At 40.2% G+C, this 21,650-nt stretch overlaps 1 protein-coding gene across 1 annotated transcript in view; it reads left to right on the plus strand.

Annotated features, from left to right (window-relative positions):
• Window positions 1–530: 530 nt before the first annotated feature.
• The window catches only part of LOC141139845 (probable cation-transporting ATPase 13A4), a 74,577-nt gene continuing 53,457 nt past the window's right edge, over window positions 531–21,650 (plus strand). The window contains exons 1-7 of the mRNA XM_073626372.1: window positions 531–738; window positions 5,677–5,850; window positions 9,954–10,100; window positions 13,464–13,534; window positions 13,614–13,694; window positions 20,251–20,320; window positions 21,437–21,571. Coding sequence (XP_073482473.1) covers window positions 685–738; window positions 5,677–5,850; window positions 9,954–10,100; window positions 13,464–13,534; window positions 13,614–13,694; window positions 20,251–20,320; window positions 21,437–21,571 — 732 coding nt within the window. The 5' untranslated portion in view covers window positions 531–684. The remainder of the gene's footprint in view (window positions 739–5,676; window positions 5,851–9,953; window positions 10,101–13,463; window positions 13,535–13,613; window positions 13,695–20,250; window positions 20,321–21,436; window positions 21,572–21,650) is intronic.

Raw genomic sequence — 21,650 nt, forward strand, 5'->3', positions numbered from 1 at the left:
ACTAAGCCCTGATCAGCAGTATAAGGAGGCATGTTGACCACCAGTGTAAGGGAACATACTGATCTCCAACACAACAGGGACAATTACATCTGTCTATTGCACTGTGCAACCTGTGCTGCGTAATAGTCTAATAGTGTCATAGTCCTGACATTTGCATTATGACCTCTACACTCTTGTACATCACATAGTCTTGACTGCTGCACTGTATATGCCACTGATAAAAAAAACACAAACCATCGATGGCCAACTTTAGATGTCCACCAATGAATACAGCATTCCTAGTATTTAAGTTACCATGTAGGTTAATAGTTTTATTGGGGTTAGTAGAGTGTGTTTACTTTGCAGAGTAAATGATTTTGTTTCACTGTGTCACGTGCATTTTTTTGGACATATTTGTCATATATCTTGCTGATGTCAAGGTGGTTTATACAAACAAGGAAATATCCTGCATACAGCTTTGTTCAACAATGATATTTCAGTCCACATATTTCAAAACTGTGGAGCAATTTACAAAGCTTGCTGGATGCCAACTTGATGATAGGGGTGTGTTCCCAGAACAAAGGCTACATAAAGCACATTGGGAATAAATGGTCGATATGCCATATATACACACAATATAGCACAGGAAAGTTAGTTTTCATTAGATTCTAGCAAACTCGGCAGAGGACAGAGATTTCAATATTGATGGAGAGATATGTTGATCATGCTCTACTTAACAAGGGAGAAGAAAATGAGATGGTGAGACTATTCTGTGTAATCTCTTTATAAAAAGAAGATATAGGTTTCTAGGATAATGGTGTACAGACAGCGAGAAAAAAAAAAGAAGAAAACTCTGATGTTTGGCTTTTATTGACACAAACTCTGGGTTGCTGTGCATGGAATTCCTAACATTTTAATCTGTAGTTTTGCACGTTACTGAATTTCCATCAGTAAAATATTGCTGTATGTCAATACAGGTCTATTACCATACAGTATAGGGAGTTTTCCACTTTTTTTCCTTTTTAGAAATGAAGGGATAAACTCACTTGCTCAGATACTTAGGAAAAAATAGCAAACATCACTCTTCATATTTTTCTATTTATTTTTTTTTTTTTTGGATCTCTCATATTAAGCTGTCTGAAAAAACATGCTGGGGCATGTTTTTTTTAATATTATTATTGGAATACAGGAATACCCCGCTTTTAAGTACACAATGGGGTTTATTTATCAAAGATGGAAAGTGCTAAATCAGGCTCACTTCTGCATAGAAACCAATGCATTTCCAGGTTTTATTACCAAATCTTAATTGAACAAGCTGGAGTTAGAAGCTTGTTGGTTTCTATGCAGAAGTGAGCCTGATTTTGCACTTTCCAGCTTTAGTAAATAGACCACATTGTGTTCTTAAAAGCGGGGTATGCCTGTATATTCTTCAGGCATTATGTTTTGTTTTGGGTGATTATCCTGTCATTCATTTTTATGTTCTAACATGGAAGGGCTACTGGGTACCAAGTAGTAAGCCTCTGCTGAACATTGTTAGCACTTGTATTCGTTTTTCGTATGTGCATCATAATACTCTCATGTGTTATTGCCTATAAATTCACATTTGTCACATGTATGTCTTTCTTGTATAGAGAAAAAGATTTGCTCTTGCAATGGGCCCCCTTCTCCACTGCAAAGGTTAACTATTTAGTTTACCTAGGGTATGATGAATGTTTAATACACTTAACTTATTCCTCAATCCTAGAACAGCCAGCGATCTCATCCACTGACACTTGGAATGTGTGCCAGCCAACGACATCCTCCCATACAATGCAGGACTGCTGGCTCTCCACTGTATGAAATTATGTTGTAGGTAAGAGGCTTCTTGGAAATCATCCCATACAGAGGAGTAAGTCTGAGTAATAAGATAAGTATATCACCTTATTTATCATCCCCTAAGCAAAACTAGCCTATGGACTAGGCAAGTCCCCACTGCAAGGTTAAATCTTTTTTCCCCTGGAGTTCAGTTGTAAAGGAAGTATGTACTAAAGGAAATATGTAGGGGTCATTGCTGCAGTTCTTCTTCTGAAAGTACTTGATGTCTGACTGCCTCTAGCTTCAATGCTTAGAATCACTGACCTGAGGTACAGCCCAGGTGGGTTTAGAGTAAAGTTGAGCCTCCAGAAACTTAAAAAGTACTAAAGCCAATGCACCTGCTTAACAGCTAAACAGTCAGCATCTTCAGAAGGAAAGGTCAGTGACTGCAGTGTAGATATTCCTCTACAGCTTTTCGGAAATCATTGCAGAAATTGTGATTTACCTTTTGCATTTCAACTGTCACTGTCCAGTAACCAACAGTGGAATACTAATTTGTATGTTTCAATATAGCAGGCAAATCTCAGGACTGCTGGGTGCATATGAAGTGCAGATCAATATCTAAGATTGTTGTACCAGTGGATAATCTCTTATCACATTGTAACATTAACCCAGACAGCTCTACAGATGATAATTCTTTTTTTCATGGGGGGATAGGGAATAAATTTAGAACTAACATGTAAGGCCATTGGATGTGCGGTATAAACTGTATGTAGCTGCGGCTACATACAGCATACTGCATTGTGTTCCACATTCGAGCCGAGCCTTCCTGTCTCATAACCAGAACACAATAGAGTCTATCTGAGCAGCGCTCAGCCATTCAGAGAATGCAATGTATTCAAGCAATGAAAACAAAGCTTCCTCTGATTGGCTGAGTCATTGAGGTGGGCGGATGATGTCACAACCTCTGACTCAATCAGAGAAACACTCAATCAGGAAGCTTTGTATTCATTACTAGAATACAACACTTTCTCTGAATGGCTGAGTGCCGCTGTGATAGACTCTATTGTGTTTCGGTTATGAGGCAGGAAGTCTCAGCTTGAACCCAGAACACAATGCAGTATGCCTCAGCTACATACAGTTTATAACGCACATCTAGTGGCCTCACATGTTAGTGAGGGACATAATTTGCCAAGCTGGCCCAAACAAACTATGTAAAGTGTATGCAAAGCTGGAGTTCAGCTTTAATAACTAGTAGTATACCACGATTCTATGTGTAGGTGATCCAAAATAGATTTGTTAATATGACATGTTAATTATATTGAGTTCGGCAAATTAAAAACACATTACTTTAAAACATTGATTGCAAGTACACTAATTCCTTTTATTGTCACAATATACTGTAGCATTATGAGTTTATGTGATTCCTAATAGGGATGAGTAGGGATGAGTTTATGTCATTCCTAATAATTTGTGCTTTTTATTTAGACATGTATATACTATGTTGTCTGTGTGTGCGTGTATAAAGCTATAATTAATGATAATCTGACAGGTTAGAGTTGACCATGGATTAAAAAGGTGTAAATCAACAGAACTATAAGCCGTGTACAATGCTGGCAAGACCAGAAAATTGCTACCAAGTCTTTCTACGGATGATTAATATAAGTGATGAGCTTGACGTTTATAGAAGCTGCCTTCAGGGACAGGGTTGGGTGTTTTCTCTTTGTTTTCATTACCTGATGAACTTTGTGGCATTGTGTTCTCCAGAGTGGTTTCAGTTTTTACAGGATAACTAAATCCCAGACAAAATGTAATATATTGCAGCTTACAAGTCCTTGTAGTGGCTGCATTAGTTTCCTTCTTGCCTTCAGAATACATGGAGCCTGATCTTTCTGACATAGACTGAAATTTTAATAAAATGATAAAATTACACTCTTAATTTTGAAGGAATTACACAGCATGTGTTACAAACAACCAACAGGTCCAGGCAGCCAGGCACTTGTGGAATAATGTCACGTGTGAGGCCTCTCCCAACGCGCATGATTCTCTGTAATCAGCATCGTCTGGGGATGTGAAGCTCACGTCCTCAGATGACGCTGGTTACAGAGAAAATTTCTCTGAGAAACTTCCTCCTGCCTTTATTCCTGCAACTCACTTCTCCCATTCCAAATGTTATCTAATGGTAAGTACACATAGTGCATATCATTAAAAATTCACAAGAGAGCAGCAACCACAGAGAGCCAGAAATCTCAACATATTTCTTGAATTTCACTTCTTCAGAAGAGAAACAAGGGTTGGGGGCCTGAAAATACATGCATTTACATTCCAATATCTACCCAGACTTCTACTAATATTTTATTACATGATGCTTACATAGTCATATCTTTATTTTAAACCAGGCTATGTTAAAATCAGTAGATCCATGTGTGTGCATTCCATCCAAATCCAGCAACCGGGAAGGCGGTAGATGTCTAGGTACATTACTTGTTTAGTAAGGTATTTCCCTACTTATTACTTCAATAATTCCCCACCGAAGAGCATTGAGAAGTTCCATACATCAGTGGCCCCTAAAAAAAATGAGAAGTGATACCAACCTATCCCCATATATCAATACTTCACATATATTACTATGCAGACTGTGTACATCAATAATATCACATTGGATTTACTTAAGAGATGTAGCCAAATCCCAATGGCAATGTGCCATGTAAGATTACCACATGCTCCTAGTTGTAATCTAAAAATATTTATAAGACTTCAATTAATTAGGCCCTTTACAGTCTACAATACTAGATCTAACTACCTTATGTATACTCCCTTACCCTTAATGTAACTCACCACTAGAAAGTAGTGTTTAGTCCAGAGTGTCTGTAATCAAAAGATCCCACCCAGGGTTACCATAGTCCCCCCATGGGCCTACAGCAAAGCATGGAAGAATAGTGTGCTAGTCAGTGGCGGCTGGTGCTCAAAATTTTTTTGGGGGGCACAAACAAACTGAAAAATTCTGAAAAAGAAACCCATCAATTGCAGCCTCACTGTGCCCATCAAACACAGTCACTGTGCCCATCAAACGCTGCCACTGTGCCTATCAATTGCCACCACTGTGCCCATCAAACGCTGCCGCTGTGCCCATCAAACGCTGCCACTGTGCCATCAAATGCTCCCACTGTGCCATCAAATGCTTCCACTGTGCCCCATTAAATGCTCCCACTGTTCCCATTGAATGCTGTCACTGTATCCCCCTGCCCGCTGTCTGCCCGGCACTTACCCTGTCTCGGTGGGGCAGCGGGTGATGGCGATGGACGGTGTCCTCCATGCTCCTCCGCTCCTCCATGTCTTTGATGTCTTCTTCTCCCATCTTCTCCTCCCGTCCTCTCCTATGATTGGACACCTGATAGGCATCCAATCACAGTGCCTGTCGTTTCAGCCAATCAGGTGACAGGTAACAGACCTGAGCACCTGATTGGCGGAGAGGCAGTTCAGTGTTAGGAAAGCGAATATTCATTCGCTTTTCTAACACAGCTGGGTGAACTGCTGTTTACCTTTTTTGACGCCTATTAGAGCCTGTGGCTCTAATAAGGTGCTTAAAAAAAAAACCTTCCCTGAATAGGGGGTGGCAGCGGCGGCCATGGATATTGGTCATAGAGGGGGTGGCTGGAGAGAGGGGGCGGCGCCCGTGTGCCCTTATGGATACACCGCCACTGGTGCTAGTGGTCCCTGAACCATTAACAGATTACAAATGTCTGTGATTAATGGGTTTGCAGGCTTCCTTACCTTCAAGATGTTTGCTAATGCACCCTTCAATCCCCCTTCTCACATGGAATCTCATAGAATTTTGCTATAAGAAGGATGTGTAGATGGTTAGCAAACACGTATTACTTATTGTGTTTTATATTTCCATAGGAAACATATGGCTACAAACAGCAGTCCTGCAGAAGAGCAGCCTGTGTTATTGGATATGTATTTTCTTGTGGATTTCTCTGGCTTTTGTTTTATTGGAAGCCAGAATGGCATGTATGGGCCCACTGCATTCCGTGCAGCCTGCAGGAAGCTGACGTTATACTGCTGAAAACCACAGTAAGTTTCATACTGCTGTACCATGATGTAAAACAATGGGATATAAGCTATGAGTTATAAATTCTAATATGTTTTTCAGTAAAATATTAGGCCATTAGATCTCAATGCTGAGATTAGAGACGCTTTAATCACAAAAAAGTGACATAAAATACAGGAGCCTACTTGCCCTAACCCATAACTCCTAACCTAAAACTTTTAGGCAGACCCTAATACATAGCCCCCTATTCAAACATTTAACTCAGTCTCTAAAATTAAAACATGTAATGTTTTTATGACGGTATCCATACACAATTGAGTCTATTTTCTAAAATATTTGTTGCGCAATTGTCAAATGCATTCCTGAAAGCTAAACAAAATGTCACCATAATTTTGTTAAGAGATTAAAGTGGATGTAAACCCTCCATACACCCAGTGAAGTGAACAGCCTCAGATTATACACAGAAATGGAACAAATCTTCCTACATTAGTTTTACATGCGTATCTGCTACCTGTCCCTTTCTATATTCTTTTGAAAGTGCACATCGTATTACAGATTTTCTCTTCCTGTTCAGCACTGGGAGTAAAGTCTGGGCATACAGCCAAGACAGCTGATTGGAGAAAAGGCACACCCCCCCTCCACATAGGCAAAGACTCTCAGAGCTCTGCTCTAACAAGTCAAGCACTCTGCTAATCTATTTATAGCAACCTCCCACAACACAAATTTCCGGCTGGTTTTATCTCATGTTTCAGAGAACGTTTTAGACGTTATCATGCTGATAACAGAAGAATGGAGTAGGACAAGGCCACGGGACTCAGTGCTTTGAAGAGAGATAAGAAAATGCTGTGGATATATGTGCCCAGCTCCAATTTTTATGAATCAGGTTTACATCCACTTTAGGTCCTGAATAATCAGCTTTATTTAGTGGCCAAAATGCGGTAGAGTTTTCTGGAATAACGGAAAATTGTTATCAATACTTATCGTAATTTCCCTTTCCTGGCTCTGCCCCAATACATCATGATCACGGGTCAACTCCACCCCTTAACCCCATGTAGAACATCCCTTAACCACTTCAACTTTGTAAGGATTTACCCCCTTCCTGACCAGAGCATTTTTTGCAATTCTGTACTGCATCGCTTTAGCTGACAATTGTGCGGTCGTGCGACGTTGTACCCAAACAAAATTGATGTCCTTTTTTCCCCACAAATAGAGCTTTCTTTTGGTGGTATCTGATAACCTCTGTGGTTTTTATTTTTTGCGCTATAAACAAAAAAAGAGCGAGAATTTTGAAAAAAGCTATATTTTTTACTTTTTGCTATAATAAATACCCCCCAAAAATATATAAAAAAACAAATTTATTACACAGTTTAGGCCGATATGTATTCTTCGACATATTTTTGGTAAAAAAATTGCAATAAGTGTATATTGATTGGTTTGCGCTCAATATATATATATATATATATATATATATATATATATATATATATATATTATATATACAGTATATATTATATTATAGCGTCTACAAAATAGGGGATAGATTTATGGCATTTTTATTATTATTTTTTTTTTCTAGTAATGGCGGCAATCTGTGATTTTTATCAGGACTGCGACATTATGGTGGACACATCGGACACTTTTGACACTATTTTGGGACCATTGTCCTTTATACAGTGATCAGAGCTACAAATAGCCACTGATTACTGTATAAATGACACTGGCAGGGAAGGGGTTAAACACTAGGGGGCGATTAAGGGGTTAAGTGTGTTCTAGGGAGTGATTTTAACTGTGGGAGGGATGGGCTCACTACAGCATGACAGAGATCACTGCTCCCGATGACAGGGAGCAGTAGATCCCTGTCATGCCGCTAGGCAGAACAGGGAAATGCCTTCTTTACATAGGCATCTCCCCGTTCTGCCTCTCCTCACCACAATCGCATGCCACCAACATCGAGTTTGCGGGACCCACGGGCACGCGCGCCCGATAGGCAGCAAATTCAAAGGGACGTACAGGTACGCCCATTTGCCTGCCTGTGTCATTCTGCCGAGGTATATGTGTGTGCGGCGGTCGGCAATTGGTTAATAGCATAATAAAATACAGGCAGTACCTGGACACCCCATTTTATAACTAGTCTGTGACGGACCAAGGAGGGTATGTGCTGGCATGGGGTAGAACCAGGAAAAGAAAATTACAGCAAGTATTGCTAACAATTTTCCATTTTCTTGGCTCAGCCCCATGCCATCATGACCTCAGAATCTAACTAGACCATTATCAGGGAGGGAAAAAAAACGCAAACACCAGGTGCTGTAAAGTAAGTTTATTAACAAGCGGACAAAGCAGATGACAACACAGAAGTTCCCATAGCATTGGATTGAGAAGATATCATGTCAAGCTTGTAATGCCTAATGAACGTATTCAGAGAGCTCCAACTTGACGCTCTACAGACTACGTCTGTCCAATCAAAATTGGCGGCTCACGGACCAATCCACAGCCGCACTGTAGCCGACAGCCAGTACAAGCTGCCCAGATGACGTCATTGCCGTTCTGGAATGCAGGAGGACCGCAGGGCACCGGGAGAGTGTGGCAGAAGCCGGAAATACTGCAGAAGCTGCTGACGCCACCCACGGTGGCCGAACAGGAGAGGGGAAGAGAGAGACAGCAAGGAAAAGAAAGGAGACAAGCAGGACCCAGGATGGCTGCTACCACCGTGACTGATGGCATTTTATGCCTGCACTATCTCCGGCACCAGAAGTGTCCACCTTCTGGAAGATTTACCCCAACATGGGACCCTCTACCATGGGGATCAACGGCAGGACAGAAAACAGGATGTCTGGAGCAAAGACAAAATAAGGACGGGTCTTCACGTACTGCCTGTCTTTTATTATGCTATTAAGGGATGTCCTACATGGGGTCAAGGGGCAGAGTTGACCCGAGGTCATGATGGCATGGGGCTGAGCCAGGAAAGCTCCATATGAAAACTATAGCACATTTTGACCACTGGGTGGCGCTGATAATACAGGAATGAACCTCTTAGAAAAAGGATGGTGACATTTCGTTCAGCTTGCACGAATGGTTCTGCCATTTATATGACAAATGTTTTATAAATAGGCCCCATAGTGATTTTTTGATCATTCAATAGCAAACAAGTGATTAATCATTGATTAAAATATCGAATAACGTATGTTCTTGTTGCCTGCTTTATGATCAGTTAAAAATATGATCATTATTAAATGTAAACAATCAACTAAATCTGTTTGGTGCTCAGCTTTAGTAGATAGTTATTCAAACAGTTCTTTAACTCAATTGAACAGAAAGTCCCTGGCTAGAAATTTTGATTCAAATAAATAAGTTGCATTAAATGACACACTGATCATTCCCTTGTTGCTAGGATATGAAAACCATTTTTTTAAGTAAAATTCTTAAACTGTCTGTCCATATAAGCCTCTAGAGAGGAAGGAAAAGCACTGTTAGTTAATGAAGCTTTGCTGATAGTAGGAAGGGCAGAGTAATAACCCCATCAGACTTCTTTTGCTATTTTATTATCTAATCGCATGCTAAATCCTAAAGCAAACCTTCTGTTTATCAAGGATTAAATACCCCCCCCCCCTCCACATTTAAAATAAAATCCTAGACAGGTCTCTTCTTCTTCCTTTGGAGGTGGTGGCCAGTTCTCATCGCTGAGAGAACAGCATTGCTTTATACAGTATTGTACCAAATCCAGGTTGACACAGTGACACTCCGCCAGGGGGTGGGTCCCTGACAACCTAACCTCACAGAAAGTGGGTTGCATAAACAGAAAACCCAGAAAAGAAGTAATGATGCACCTTGGCGTGGTGACTCTGTGGGGGACAGCTCCAGAGAGAAAGTGAGCATTGCAGCAAAAGCTGTTTTTATACTTCAGAATAAAAGTATACTAAAAGTATCATATAAGTATAATTTAAGAAAAATACAGAATCAGATGTAAATGGTAGTACTACTACTTTGGTAAACTGTATTTTCTTTTGCACATACCTGTATTTAAAATATGTTTAACTAGTATACAAGGAATTACCAAATATTAGTGCATATCTTGCATGCTATGCTAGATTTCTGTTTCTGATTAATTCAATGACTACTATTTTTCCAGGATGAATTTGAACATTATTTCAGGAAAAGCATAGATTGGATTCAGTTGCAGGGTTTAAACATATCAATAAACACGAAAACTGCACAGCCAGTGATTGCAGATGGCAAGTCTATCATTACTAAAGCCATCTATAAAAAAGACCTGAAGGTATGTTACCAGATACAGATTTTTGAGTTAGTATATTTTTCTTTACAGCAGGAGGGAAAAATTATACCTAATTATTAAAGTAGAACTAAAGGAAAAACTTTTTTTTTTTTCGTTTTTGATAAAGTAAGGGAGGGTTGTAACCCCTATCAGACTTTTTTTCAGGTTCTCTGTCCCATTGCAGAGATTTTCCTTCGCTTCCTGTCCCATAGCCAAACAGGAAGTGAGAGGAATTCCCTGCAAATTAAGGGAATATTTGGATTTTCTTTTACTTTCACTTTCAATGATAATGGTAAACAGGACAAATAGAGAGGATGAATTTCCTTAACGGGGGGCACAGACAGAAATAAAAACTGACAGGGGTTCTAATCCCTCTGCACTCTACCCAAAACAAAAAGAAAGTTTTGCCTTTAGTTATACTTTAAGGTAGGAAATATTTGTTGGCTTTACCCTCTTTTTTTCAAAATGTATCTGAAGAATTCTGGATGCTGCTGTTGACTCACAACCATATGACACATGTTCACATATATGTTGAGTGACCTTGAATATAATATCCATACAGAGCACTACAACTTCTGTCAAAAATGCGACACAATATTGTATATTTTCTGAGGACCTTAACCACTCCCTGCCCGCGCTATAGCCTAAAGACGGCTACAGCGCGTTGCTTAATTGCCTGGAGTGCGTCCCTGGAAGTCCTCCTGTTTACTTGTGGGCATGCATCGCAGAAAATCTGCGTTGGCCATGTCCCTTGGACACAGCTCACAGATCGTGCTAAATGGCCAATCACAGCGGCCATTTAGCACTCGTTCGGCGTGTCCAATGGGAGATGATCTCAAATGTAAACACATGAGATCATATCTCATTGCCAGCTCTCCCTCCTCACACAGAGACCGCGTATGAGGAGGGAGAGCTTCTGTGCTGCAGATTGTGAGTGCCAACACTGAATAAAACAGTAAAATACAGTGTCCACAGTACCTATCAGTGCCATCTGTCAGTGCCATTTGTCATCAGTGCCATCTGTCATCAGTGCCACCTGTCAGTGTCACGTGCCATCTGTCATCAGTGTCACGTGTCATCTGTCATCAGTGTCACGTGTCATCTGTCATCAGTGTCACGTGTCATCAGTGCAACATATCGGTGCCATCTGTCATCAGTGCCACATCAGTGTCACGTGTCATCAGTGCCACGTATTAGTGCCATCTGTCATCAGTGCCACATCAGTGTCACATGTCATCAGTGCCACATCAGTGTCACGTGTAATCAGTGCCATCTGTCATCAGTTTCACATGTAATCAGTGCCATTTGTCATCAGTGTCATGTGTCATCAGTGCCTTCTGTCATCAGTCATCAGTGTCATGTGTCATCAGTGCCTTCTGTCATCAGTGCCATAAGTGCCCACCAACAATGTCTAGAAGATTATTTTTTTAATTTATGCTCCTAGAACACCTGATGGTGCTCCCTGCATGTTGGGCCTCTCTGTGTGGCTAGGCTGTGAAAAAGTCCCACACATGTGGTATCGCCATACTTAGGAGGAGTAGCAGAATGTATTTTGGGGTGTTATTTGTGGTATACACATGCCATGTGAGAGAAATAACATATTACAATGACAATTTTGTGGAAAATAAATCTTAATTTTGCAAAGAATTGTGGGAAAAAATGACAACATCAAAAACCTCACCATGCATCTTACTAAATACCTTGGAATGTCTACTTTCAAAAAAAGGGGTCATTTGGGGGGTATTTGTACTTTCTTGGCTTGTTCGGGTTGCAAGAAATGAGATAGGCCACCAGTACATCAGGTGTGATCAATTTTTTATGATTTGCACCACAGCTTGTAGACTCTATAACTTTCACAAAGACCAAATAATATCCACTAATTTGGGTCATTTTTACCAAAGATATGTAGCAGTATAAATCGCAGAAACTAAGAAAAATTTGTTTTTTTTTCAAAATTTTCGGTCTTTTTTCATTTATAGCGCAAAAAATAAAAAACCCAGAAGTGATCAAATACCACCTAAAATTGGTCTGGGCAGGAGAGTTTAAGTGCCCAGTAGGCAAGTGGTTAAGGGCCCGTTCACACCACCGTGGTGCGCTAGGGAATTTATGTTAATATGCTTTATGCCATTGGTTCATGTGCTGTCTGTTAAGGCAGCCTATTTATTTGAATTAACTACCAAATGTACCAAAAAAGGAGAATGTACAATTTATGGCAGCGTACCGCAATGCACGTAACTTGGCAGGGTGCTTTGGTGGTGCCAGTCAGAAACAATGGCACTGCATCGCACCAAAATATATAATGTTACCCAAACCTATTGGCCCTATGACAAAATATACCGATCCCATAAAGCAGCCTGCAACTGTACAAAATTATCCCATGTGCTATATTTTATGGGTTGTCAGAAGAAAAGCTGTGTCATTTGACACAAAAGCTTGAAACAACGCAAACAACTTTGATTTTTGTATGGAAACCATTTATGATTTTTGTTTGCTAGAACAAACATATTTTAACGAAAATCAGGTATTTGCACTCCTGAAAAAAGCAAGGCAAACACATCAAAGTCCCTCTCTTTTCTCTTTTTAAGGTTTTATTATCCCCTATTAGGGAGCTTACTAAGGGAAAGTAGTAAAGGTAAATCCTTCCATCAGGGATACAGACATAACATGTACAGTGGAGAAGGGTTAAAACTTTTGACAATGTTTTTATTGCTGTCTATGCTTTCTTGACCCTCTGATAATTGCATCTCACCCTGGATGTCAAAGAGACAGGATGTTGCAGAATAGGGATGAACTCAGGTTTGGGCCAAACTTGAGTTCAAGCTGAACCCAGAAGAATGCTGTCACTCCAGCCTATTGCCATCTAATCAAGTGTGGCCAGAGCATTTCCCACCATATAAATTTACAGACACAAAAGAGTCGGGCATGATTGTGCCCTAATTGACCTAATATGGCCACATTAAACTATGTAGTGCAAATGCCTGCATACCTGGATACAATTGAGAGTTGTTTTCGTTTTTACCTCATATTTTATGTTTTTTGGTAAATCTAGAGAAAAATTGTACAAGACAATAGAACATGTATGGCTAGCCTAAGGTTATAAAGGAAAATGCTAGATTCTGCTGGAAGTCCTCCAATCAGAAAATAAGTTAGACACCATTTGACTTGCTGCAGCTTCTAATGCACACGTAGAGAAGCTCACAGTGTGCAGTGAAATCAGACTGAGCATCTTCAGTACAGATGAGGAGCTTGTATAACTGTGCAAGATGTTTTTCTGAAATCCCTGAAATTCTAATGAAAAAGAAAATTTTTCTTGAAAAATTTAATCACAATTCTAAAGGAGTGTATTTTTTTGCTTGACATTCTCAGGTTAAATTGATAAGAGTACAAAAAGTCACTCATGTTTGGGATCAAGAATCGCAACACTTTCAGAGAGCGGGGTAAGTAAGGACTATTGTACAATGTCTGAATAGTCATTTTTTATGAGCATCATCTCAAATCATATGACTTATTTTTAAGGGTTCTTGAGGACAGCCTGACCTGCTATGACATTCATTCAAAATTTGGATCTGGATTAACACGAGAAGAGCAGAACATCAGGTAAAACCACACTGCAGGCAAAATTAAAGACACAAAAATTAAAGCTGATATATACTCTTAAACTCCTAAACTTATTTTATTTGCTCCCATTTTGACTGTTTAATATACTGTTGGAAGCATTTTGTTATATCTGTTTGATATTTGCAAAAAAATAATTCATTATGCTTGTCAAAAATGTCCTGTGTCTTCCCCACACTACCTGTGTTATCTCAAAGAGCCCTCTTAGATCTTATCTTGGACTACAGAATGATTACACAGTAAAAGCACTCACAGCACTTGTATATCAAAGCGAATTTCCCCATAAGAGATAATGGAAACTCAGAGTATTCCTTCCACAAGCATTTACTCATAAGTTCTTCAGTTTATAGCCCATATAAAAAGATTATAGCAATGTGACTAGGTTGTGTAACCATAAAATGTCCATCCACAAATAGCAGCCTCCACAAGGGGATTAGAAGCAAAATCCATCAGTAGCAATATGGTTACATTTAATGAAGGTACAACATTTAGCAACTCACAAAGTTGATGATTAAAAGAGGCACATCTAAGTATGCAGGCATCAGGGGTAAAGCTGTCCACATAGACCAGCCTCCGCACTGATGGCACTCACCGATGTCGGTCTGCAATCGTGACCGGGAAGACTGTCCTGTAGTAGAGCGAACTCAAAGCGAGGCTTGACGTGCTCATGGAGCGCAGCGGGGAAGGGATGACGTTGATGGCGGTGAGGATGAGCCTGAACACCCCCCGGTTCGGTTCGCACCAGAACTTGCGAACAGGCAAAAAATTTGAACGAACACCGTTAAAGTCTATGGGACACGAACATGAAAAACCAAAAGTGCGCATTTTAAAGGCTTATATGCAAGTTATTGTCATAAAAAGTTTTTGGGGACCTGGGTCCTGCACCAGGGGACATGTATCAATGCAAAAAAAAGTTTTAAAAACGGCTGTTTTTTCGGGAGCAGTGATTTTAATAATACTTAAAGTGAAACAATAAAAATGAAATATTCCTTTAAATATCGTGCCTGGGGTTGGTGTCTATAGTATGCCTGTAAAGTGGCACAGTTTTCCCTTGTTTAGAACAATACCACAGCAAAATTACATTTCTAAAGGAAAAAAAGGCCTTTAAAACTGATCGCGGCTGTAATGAATTGTCAGGTCTCGGCAATATAGATAAAACTCATTGAAAAAAATGGCATGGATTCCCCCCCAGTCCATTACCAGGCCCTTTGGGTATGAATATTCAGGGAAACACTGAACAAAAATGTAAAAAAAAAATTGTGTGGGGGTCCCCCCAAAATCCACACCCAGGCCCTTCAAGTCTGGGATGGATATTAAGGGGAACCCTGTGCCAATTTTTTTTTTTAAATGCCCTAGGGGTCCCCCCCAAATCCATACCAGACCCTTATCCGAGCATGCAACCTGGCAGGCTGCAGGAAAAGAGGAGGGCCAAGAGAGCGGCCCCCCTCCTGAACCGTACCAAGCCACATGCCCTCAACATGGGGAGGATGCTTTGGGGTCCCCAAAGCACCTTGTTCCCATGTTGATGGGGTCAAGGGCCTCATCCCCACAACCCTTGCCCGGTGGTTGTGGGGGTCTGTGGGAGGGGGCTTATCAGAATCTGGAAGCCCCCTTTAACAAGGGGATCCCCAGATCGCGCCACCCCCCTATGTGAATTCATAATGGGTACATTGTGCCCCTACCAATTCACAAAAAAAGTGTCAAAAATAGTAAAAAAGACAGGAGACACTTTGGGACAAGTCCTTTATTAAAAAAAAAAAAAAAGTCCCGCAATGTAGATCCATCTCGCGCCGCCCGACGAACCGAAGAAAGAAAGAAAAAAAAGACGCAACAGCTCTGCCTCCATGGGAGGCTCCCACCGAGTGAAGCTTCTTCTCAGTGACAGAGAAGTGACATCAGAGGAAGGCAGGGTTGCCCGTTTGCGTCACTGAGTGGCCTCACCCTCAGCTATATAACAGCTGTCTAAGCGAGAAACGTGCAGTGTGCAGGAGCCTCCCATGGAGGCAGAGCTGTTGCGGCTTTTTTTTTCTTTTTTCGACTTGTCGGGCAGCATGAGATGAATTTACATCTTGGGACATTTTTATTTTTTATTTTTTAATAAAGGACTTGTCCCAAAGTGTCTCCTGTCTTTTTTACTATTTTTGACACTTTTTTTGTGAAATGGTAGGGGTACAATGTACCCATAACCAATTCACATGGGGGGGCCAGGATCTGGGGTCTCCTTGTTAAAGGGGGCTTCCAGATTCCGATAAGCCCCCCGTCCACAGACCCCCACAACTACCGGGCAAGAGTTGTAGGGATGAGGCCCTTATCACCATCAACATTGGGACAAGGTGCTTTGGAGACCCCAAATTGTTGAGGGCATGTGGCCTGGTACGGTTTAGGAAGGGGGGCACTCTCTCATCCCCCCCTCTTTTCCTGCGGCCTGCCAGGTTGCGTGCTGGGATAATGGTCTGGTATGGATTTTGGGGGGACTCCTATGCCATTTCTTTTTTCATTTTGGCGCGGGGTGCCCCTTAAAACCCATACTCTGGTATGGATTTTGGGGGGACCCCCACACAATTTTTTTAAAACAATTTGGTTTGGGGTTCCCCTTAATATTCATACCAGACCCAAAGGGCCTGGTAATGGATTGGGGGGAACCCATGCCTATTTTTTCAATGAGTTTTATCTATATTCCTGAGACCCGACAATTCTGTACAGCCGGGATCAGTTTTAAATTACTTTTTTTTCCTTTAGAAATGTCATTTTGCTGTGGTATAGTTCTAAACACGGGAAAACTGCGCCACTTTACAGGCATACTATAGACACCCCCAGGCACGATATTTAAAGTAATATTTCATTTTTATTGTTTCACTTTAAGCATTATTAAAATCACTGCTCCCGAAAAAACTGCAGTTTTTAAAACTTTTTTTTGCATTAATACATGTCCCCTGGGGCAGGACCCAGGTCCCCAAACACTTTTTATGACAATAACTTGCATATAAACCATTAAAATGAGCACTTTTGGTTTTTCATGTTAGTGTCCCATAGACTTTAATGGTGTTCCGCGGCTTTTCAAATTTGCCGCGCACACCGCATAATGTTCACTGTTCTGCGAACACTCAGTGTTTGAGTCGAACTTATGTTCGACTTGACCAACTGGCTCATCCCTAGCAGTGAGGAGGATGGTCTATGTGGACAGCTTTACCCCGAATGCCTGCATACTTAGATGTGTCTGTTTTATTCATCAACCATGTGAGTTGCTAAATGTTGTACCTTCATTAAATGTATCCATATTGCTAAACTTATGCCACGTACACACGAGCTGTTTTGCCCGCGAAATAAACTCTGAAGGTTTCTCCAACGGAATTCTGCTTAAGCTGTCTTGCATACACACGGTCACACCAAAGTCCGACCGTCAAGAACGCAGTGACATACAACACGTACGACAGCACTAGAAAGACCGAGCGCTTCCATCTCGTACTTGCTTCAGAGCATGCATCATTTTTGGTACATCGGAACAGTATACAGACGAGTGGTTTTTCCAATAGTAATTAGTTCCGTCAGGAAAAATATAGAACATGTTCTCTATCTAAGTCCGTCTGAATTTTCGATGGAAAAAGTCCGATGAGGCATACACATGGTCGGAATATACGATGAAAAGCTCCCATCGGACTTTTTCTGACGGACATTCCGCTCGTGTGTACGCGGCATTAGAGGCAGCTCTGGTCTCTTTTATACTCAGTTGTGAAGTGACGCTACTTGTATTTTAAGACATTGCTTGTATATCAAGTCAAAATGTATAAAAAGCAAAACACTCTCAAACCAAATTACTCTCAATCCAAGGTTTTACTGTATGTTGTTGTGCAGATCTGAGTGTAGGAGTGGTTAGATAATTTAGCCAAAGACATTGGGCAGGGCTGTAAAAAATAAATAAATGCATAATTTTACAGGTAAAAAAAATGTGCATTTATTGTCTTTTTACACTGCAGCCTGCAGTAGATTGCGGGTGCAATTCCAGGATCCTGCAAACTCTCAGTCAGTTGCTGGCTCGTACCTCCCATACCTGCAGACAGTTGCTGAAGACCAGGAAAGAAGAATCAATGAACTATGAGAGCGCCTATTAGCTCCCTTGTATTGAGAACTACAAGCCGTCAGCCATGGTGGAAGACGGCACTAGTAGTTCATTTATTAACAGATCTCTCTGAATAAATGAGGCATCTGTGTTAAAAACAGCGGGTGCAGGGAGAGGGACCGGGGGCGCGTGGGCATGTGCATTATTGTAACATGGTACACGTTACTCCCTAAATATGAGTGCAACATGTAACATCCTACAAAGATTGAATTTATTCTTTAAAAGCTGAGTGCGTTTCTGTAGTTCTCTGCACTTTAAGGGGTCTTTAAAAAAATAATTATTCGTTTTATTCTTTATTTTGCTTTGACACAATAATGCAGTTCTGTAATCATGAATACATCACTATATGTGTAGTTTAGATGCAAGAAGTGTGAGTACATGAATTTTACCTGGTTTCAGACCTTCGCAGTCTACTGTACAGCTGAGCTCAGATAGGGGGAGAGAGAAGCACCACAAGGAGCCAATCAGGTGTGCTGCAGTGCAATAAAATATGCAGATAGGGCAGATTGACAGAGTGATGAGCCCATCATCTTGCTGCTTCTCCATTCACAGCCCAGTCAAAAAATGTGGGTGAAGCCATGTAAATTAATGTGAAACTGCAGCAAAGAAAACTGGGTCTCCTGTCTGGGACTGTGCTGTGGGGCAGATCTGTATTCAGTTTTTACCAGGTTTATAAATCCTTTGGAAGGCAAAACAGCCCTGTCCTATATACACTATGTATTGTACCTGTGTATTTAGCTGTCAACCTGGAGTTCAGCTATAAACTTAGTTTTCTTTACATGTTAACTTTAATACAGCAGTATGCTATGGTATCTCAATGCTCTCCTCAAAACGGTGTTCCAGCCGTAAAAAAAAAAAAAAAAATTTTAAAGTCAGCAGCTACACATACTGTAGCTGCTGACTTTTAATAAGGATACTTACCTATCCAGGGCACCTGCGATGTCGGCCAATCCGTCCCTCGTATCGTGTGCCACCGCCATCCTCACTAAGGGAAACAGCAGGCAGTGGAGCCTTGCGGCTTCACTGCCCATTTCCTACTGCGCATGTGCGAGTCCCCCGGCGATTTCTGAATGGGCGACTGTCTTCTGTGACACACACAGGTCCCAGAAGACACCGTGCCCAAATTTCCCTGAAATCAACGCGAGGAGGAGAAGACTGAAGATCACCGCAGAATAGGAAGTGGCAGATTAGGACGATCTGCCTAGCAACAGGCATTTCTGGTAAGTACATTTTTTTTTTTTTAAATGTTTTTTAATGTATTTAAAGGAGCGTTTTTATGTTTTTTTTTTTTTTTTTTTTTTTTTTGGGTGGACCTCCACTTTAAGCTCAATGTATCCTTATGCTTTTGTAGGAAAGATAGAAAAAAGACAACACACTCTGGTGTGATCGTCTATGGTGATGTTGGCATGAAATCAACTGACATTTTAATTTGCATTACAGGGCAACAAAAAAAAAAACAACAAAACACAAAAAAACACTAACCCACAAATTACCTGTTGTACACTGAGTGTTGTCAGTCCTACTCAGTTTTCCTTTGCTAAACTACCCAAACTTTCCCACTCTCTATATCATATAGACCAATTGTTTTGCAATCCAAGATTAGGGTTGGGAAGGCTAATTAGGCTCCTTGAGATAACACAGGAAGGGGAGAATTCACAAAGATCAGTGCACACATAATACTTGCATTACTTGCACCACTCCTCTAAACATAAAAAATGGAGCAGGTGCTGCACCAAATCAACTACAGTGACTGTAATAGACACAGCACAGAGAACAGGAAAGCTGGAGCTGCATGCTCTGATATTTCTGCCTGTCTCTGCCCCATGTTCAGCTGAGGGAAGTAGGAAGGGCACAGAAAGCTTTGGTAATTCCCCTGAAAGTGTACACAGGACAACTCTAAATATCTGACAAGATCAACAGTAGTTTTTTGCACTTATGGAACAGATATAACAAATCTCTTTCAACAGTATATATTTTTTTAAATAATATTTTATTTAGACAATTTTAGACCGGTACGGGAGAAACATTATTCATTCAATGGCCAGACAGATTCAGCTCAAACGATGCATTGTTGCAGAAGAAAATGCTTGGTATCAAAAGACATGTTACAGTATCCTGATCACCACTAATAGCTGGCATTAATGTTCTCACCATCCAGTCCATACTTCAATTTTTTTTTAAACTCAACAGTATATTTAACAGAACAAAAGGAGTAAATATACAAATGTATTGCTAGGTTGTCCGTACACTTTAAGGAATAGACCACTGTGTGTCTTTGGATGTTGCTGACAACTGTAATATCTAAAATATGAGTTGTAAAAATTAGAGGGAAGAAATAAAAAGTGCAGTGGAAACACAGGAAATAATATCTATTTAGTCACATACATATCTTGTAACATATAAAACCTTTTTTTTCTGCAGAAGAACAATTTGTGGACCAAATGCTATTGAAGTTGACGTTGAACCAATCTGGAAATTACTGTTCAAAGAGGTATTATATACTGGAGCTAAAGTTAACTGAGAATAATTCCATAACATACTGAGGCTATATTATCTTTTAACAGGAGGCTCACCAAGACGCTTTTGGTGTATTGAAAATATACTTCAAAAGTACATCTACAAAACTTTTTGTAGATATACATTAAGACTGTATGACTGTATATATATATATATATATATATATATATATATATATATATATATATATATATATATATATATATATATATATATATATATATATATATATATATATTTTGACAAATAAAAGAATTTTAGAGTAATTCAGGTTCTGAGATTCCTATTTCCTCTTTTTATTTTAGATAGGTTGGAACTTTTTCAAGATTCTAATTGTGGCTTGTCTACCCATTTGGATAGCTTTTTCTTAGCTTCTTGTCCTGGATACCTAACAGGAAGTGAATGATATCTATGTAAAGTGAGGGGAAATCACACTTTTAGCATGTGGCAATGGAAAAGGCCTTTCCTTTGGAAGATTTCTCACATCTGTGCCAGTGATAATTGTAAAAAATTGGATTTCCCCTCTCCTCATGCCCCTTAGCAATGGCCTCTTGGACATACTGGGGTTGATTTACTAAAGGCAAATAGACTGAGAAATTTTCAAGCGCAGATGCAAGGGAATTTGCTCCATAGCTTAGTAAATGAGGGGAATCTCTGTTGACTTCTATCATTCAATCAGGTATAAGCAAAAATGCTCTTTTTTATCTTCCTTGCCTATGATTGGGTATTCTTTGCAAAGTGAAGCTTTACATAATCTACTAAGCTCTGGAGCAAATTCCCTTGCAGAGTGCAACTGGACTTGCAAAGTGCACAGTCTGCCTTTACTAAATCAAACCCATTGCTGTGTTTTGCTTCAACAGAACAAAGTCAACAACAAAACCAGACAGAGGCTGTAAGCCTTCCCCATTCCATATAAAACTAAAGAAGAGGTTCGGCTGTAGTTAAATTACAATTAAACAATCTGACAGCGCATATTTACAGTTGCATGTCCAATTTCTATCACTTTTATTTTGAAGGATGACAACATTTTACTTGCTATTTACTATATTTCTATTATTTTCACTTTTCTTTGCACTGTCCTTTATTTTAGGTGTTAAACCCCTTTTATGCCTTTGAAGCTTGCAGTCTGGCTGTGTGGTTGGCAGTGGGGTTCATCGAATATTCAGTTGCTGTTATTATAATGACTCTCATTTCTATCGTTTTTACAGTTCATGACCTAAGAAAGGCAAGTTGTTAGCAATTTTACAGTGACATCTTATCGCTAAACCCAATACTGCTTTAAAACATTTTGTCATTATATTTTA

Source organism: Aquarana catesbeiana, linkage group LG04 (assembly GCF_042186555.1).
Source record: "Aquarana catesbeiana isolate 2022-GZ linkage group LG04, ASM4218655v1, whole genome shotgun sequence".
Taxonomy (NCBI): Eukaryota; Metazoa; Chordata; class Amphibia; order Anura; family Ranidae; genus Aquarana; species Aquarana catesbeiana.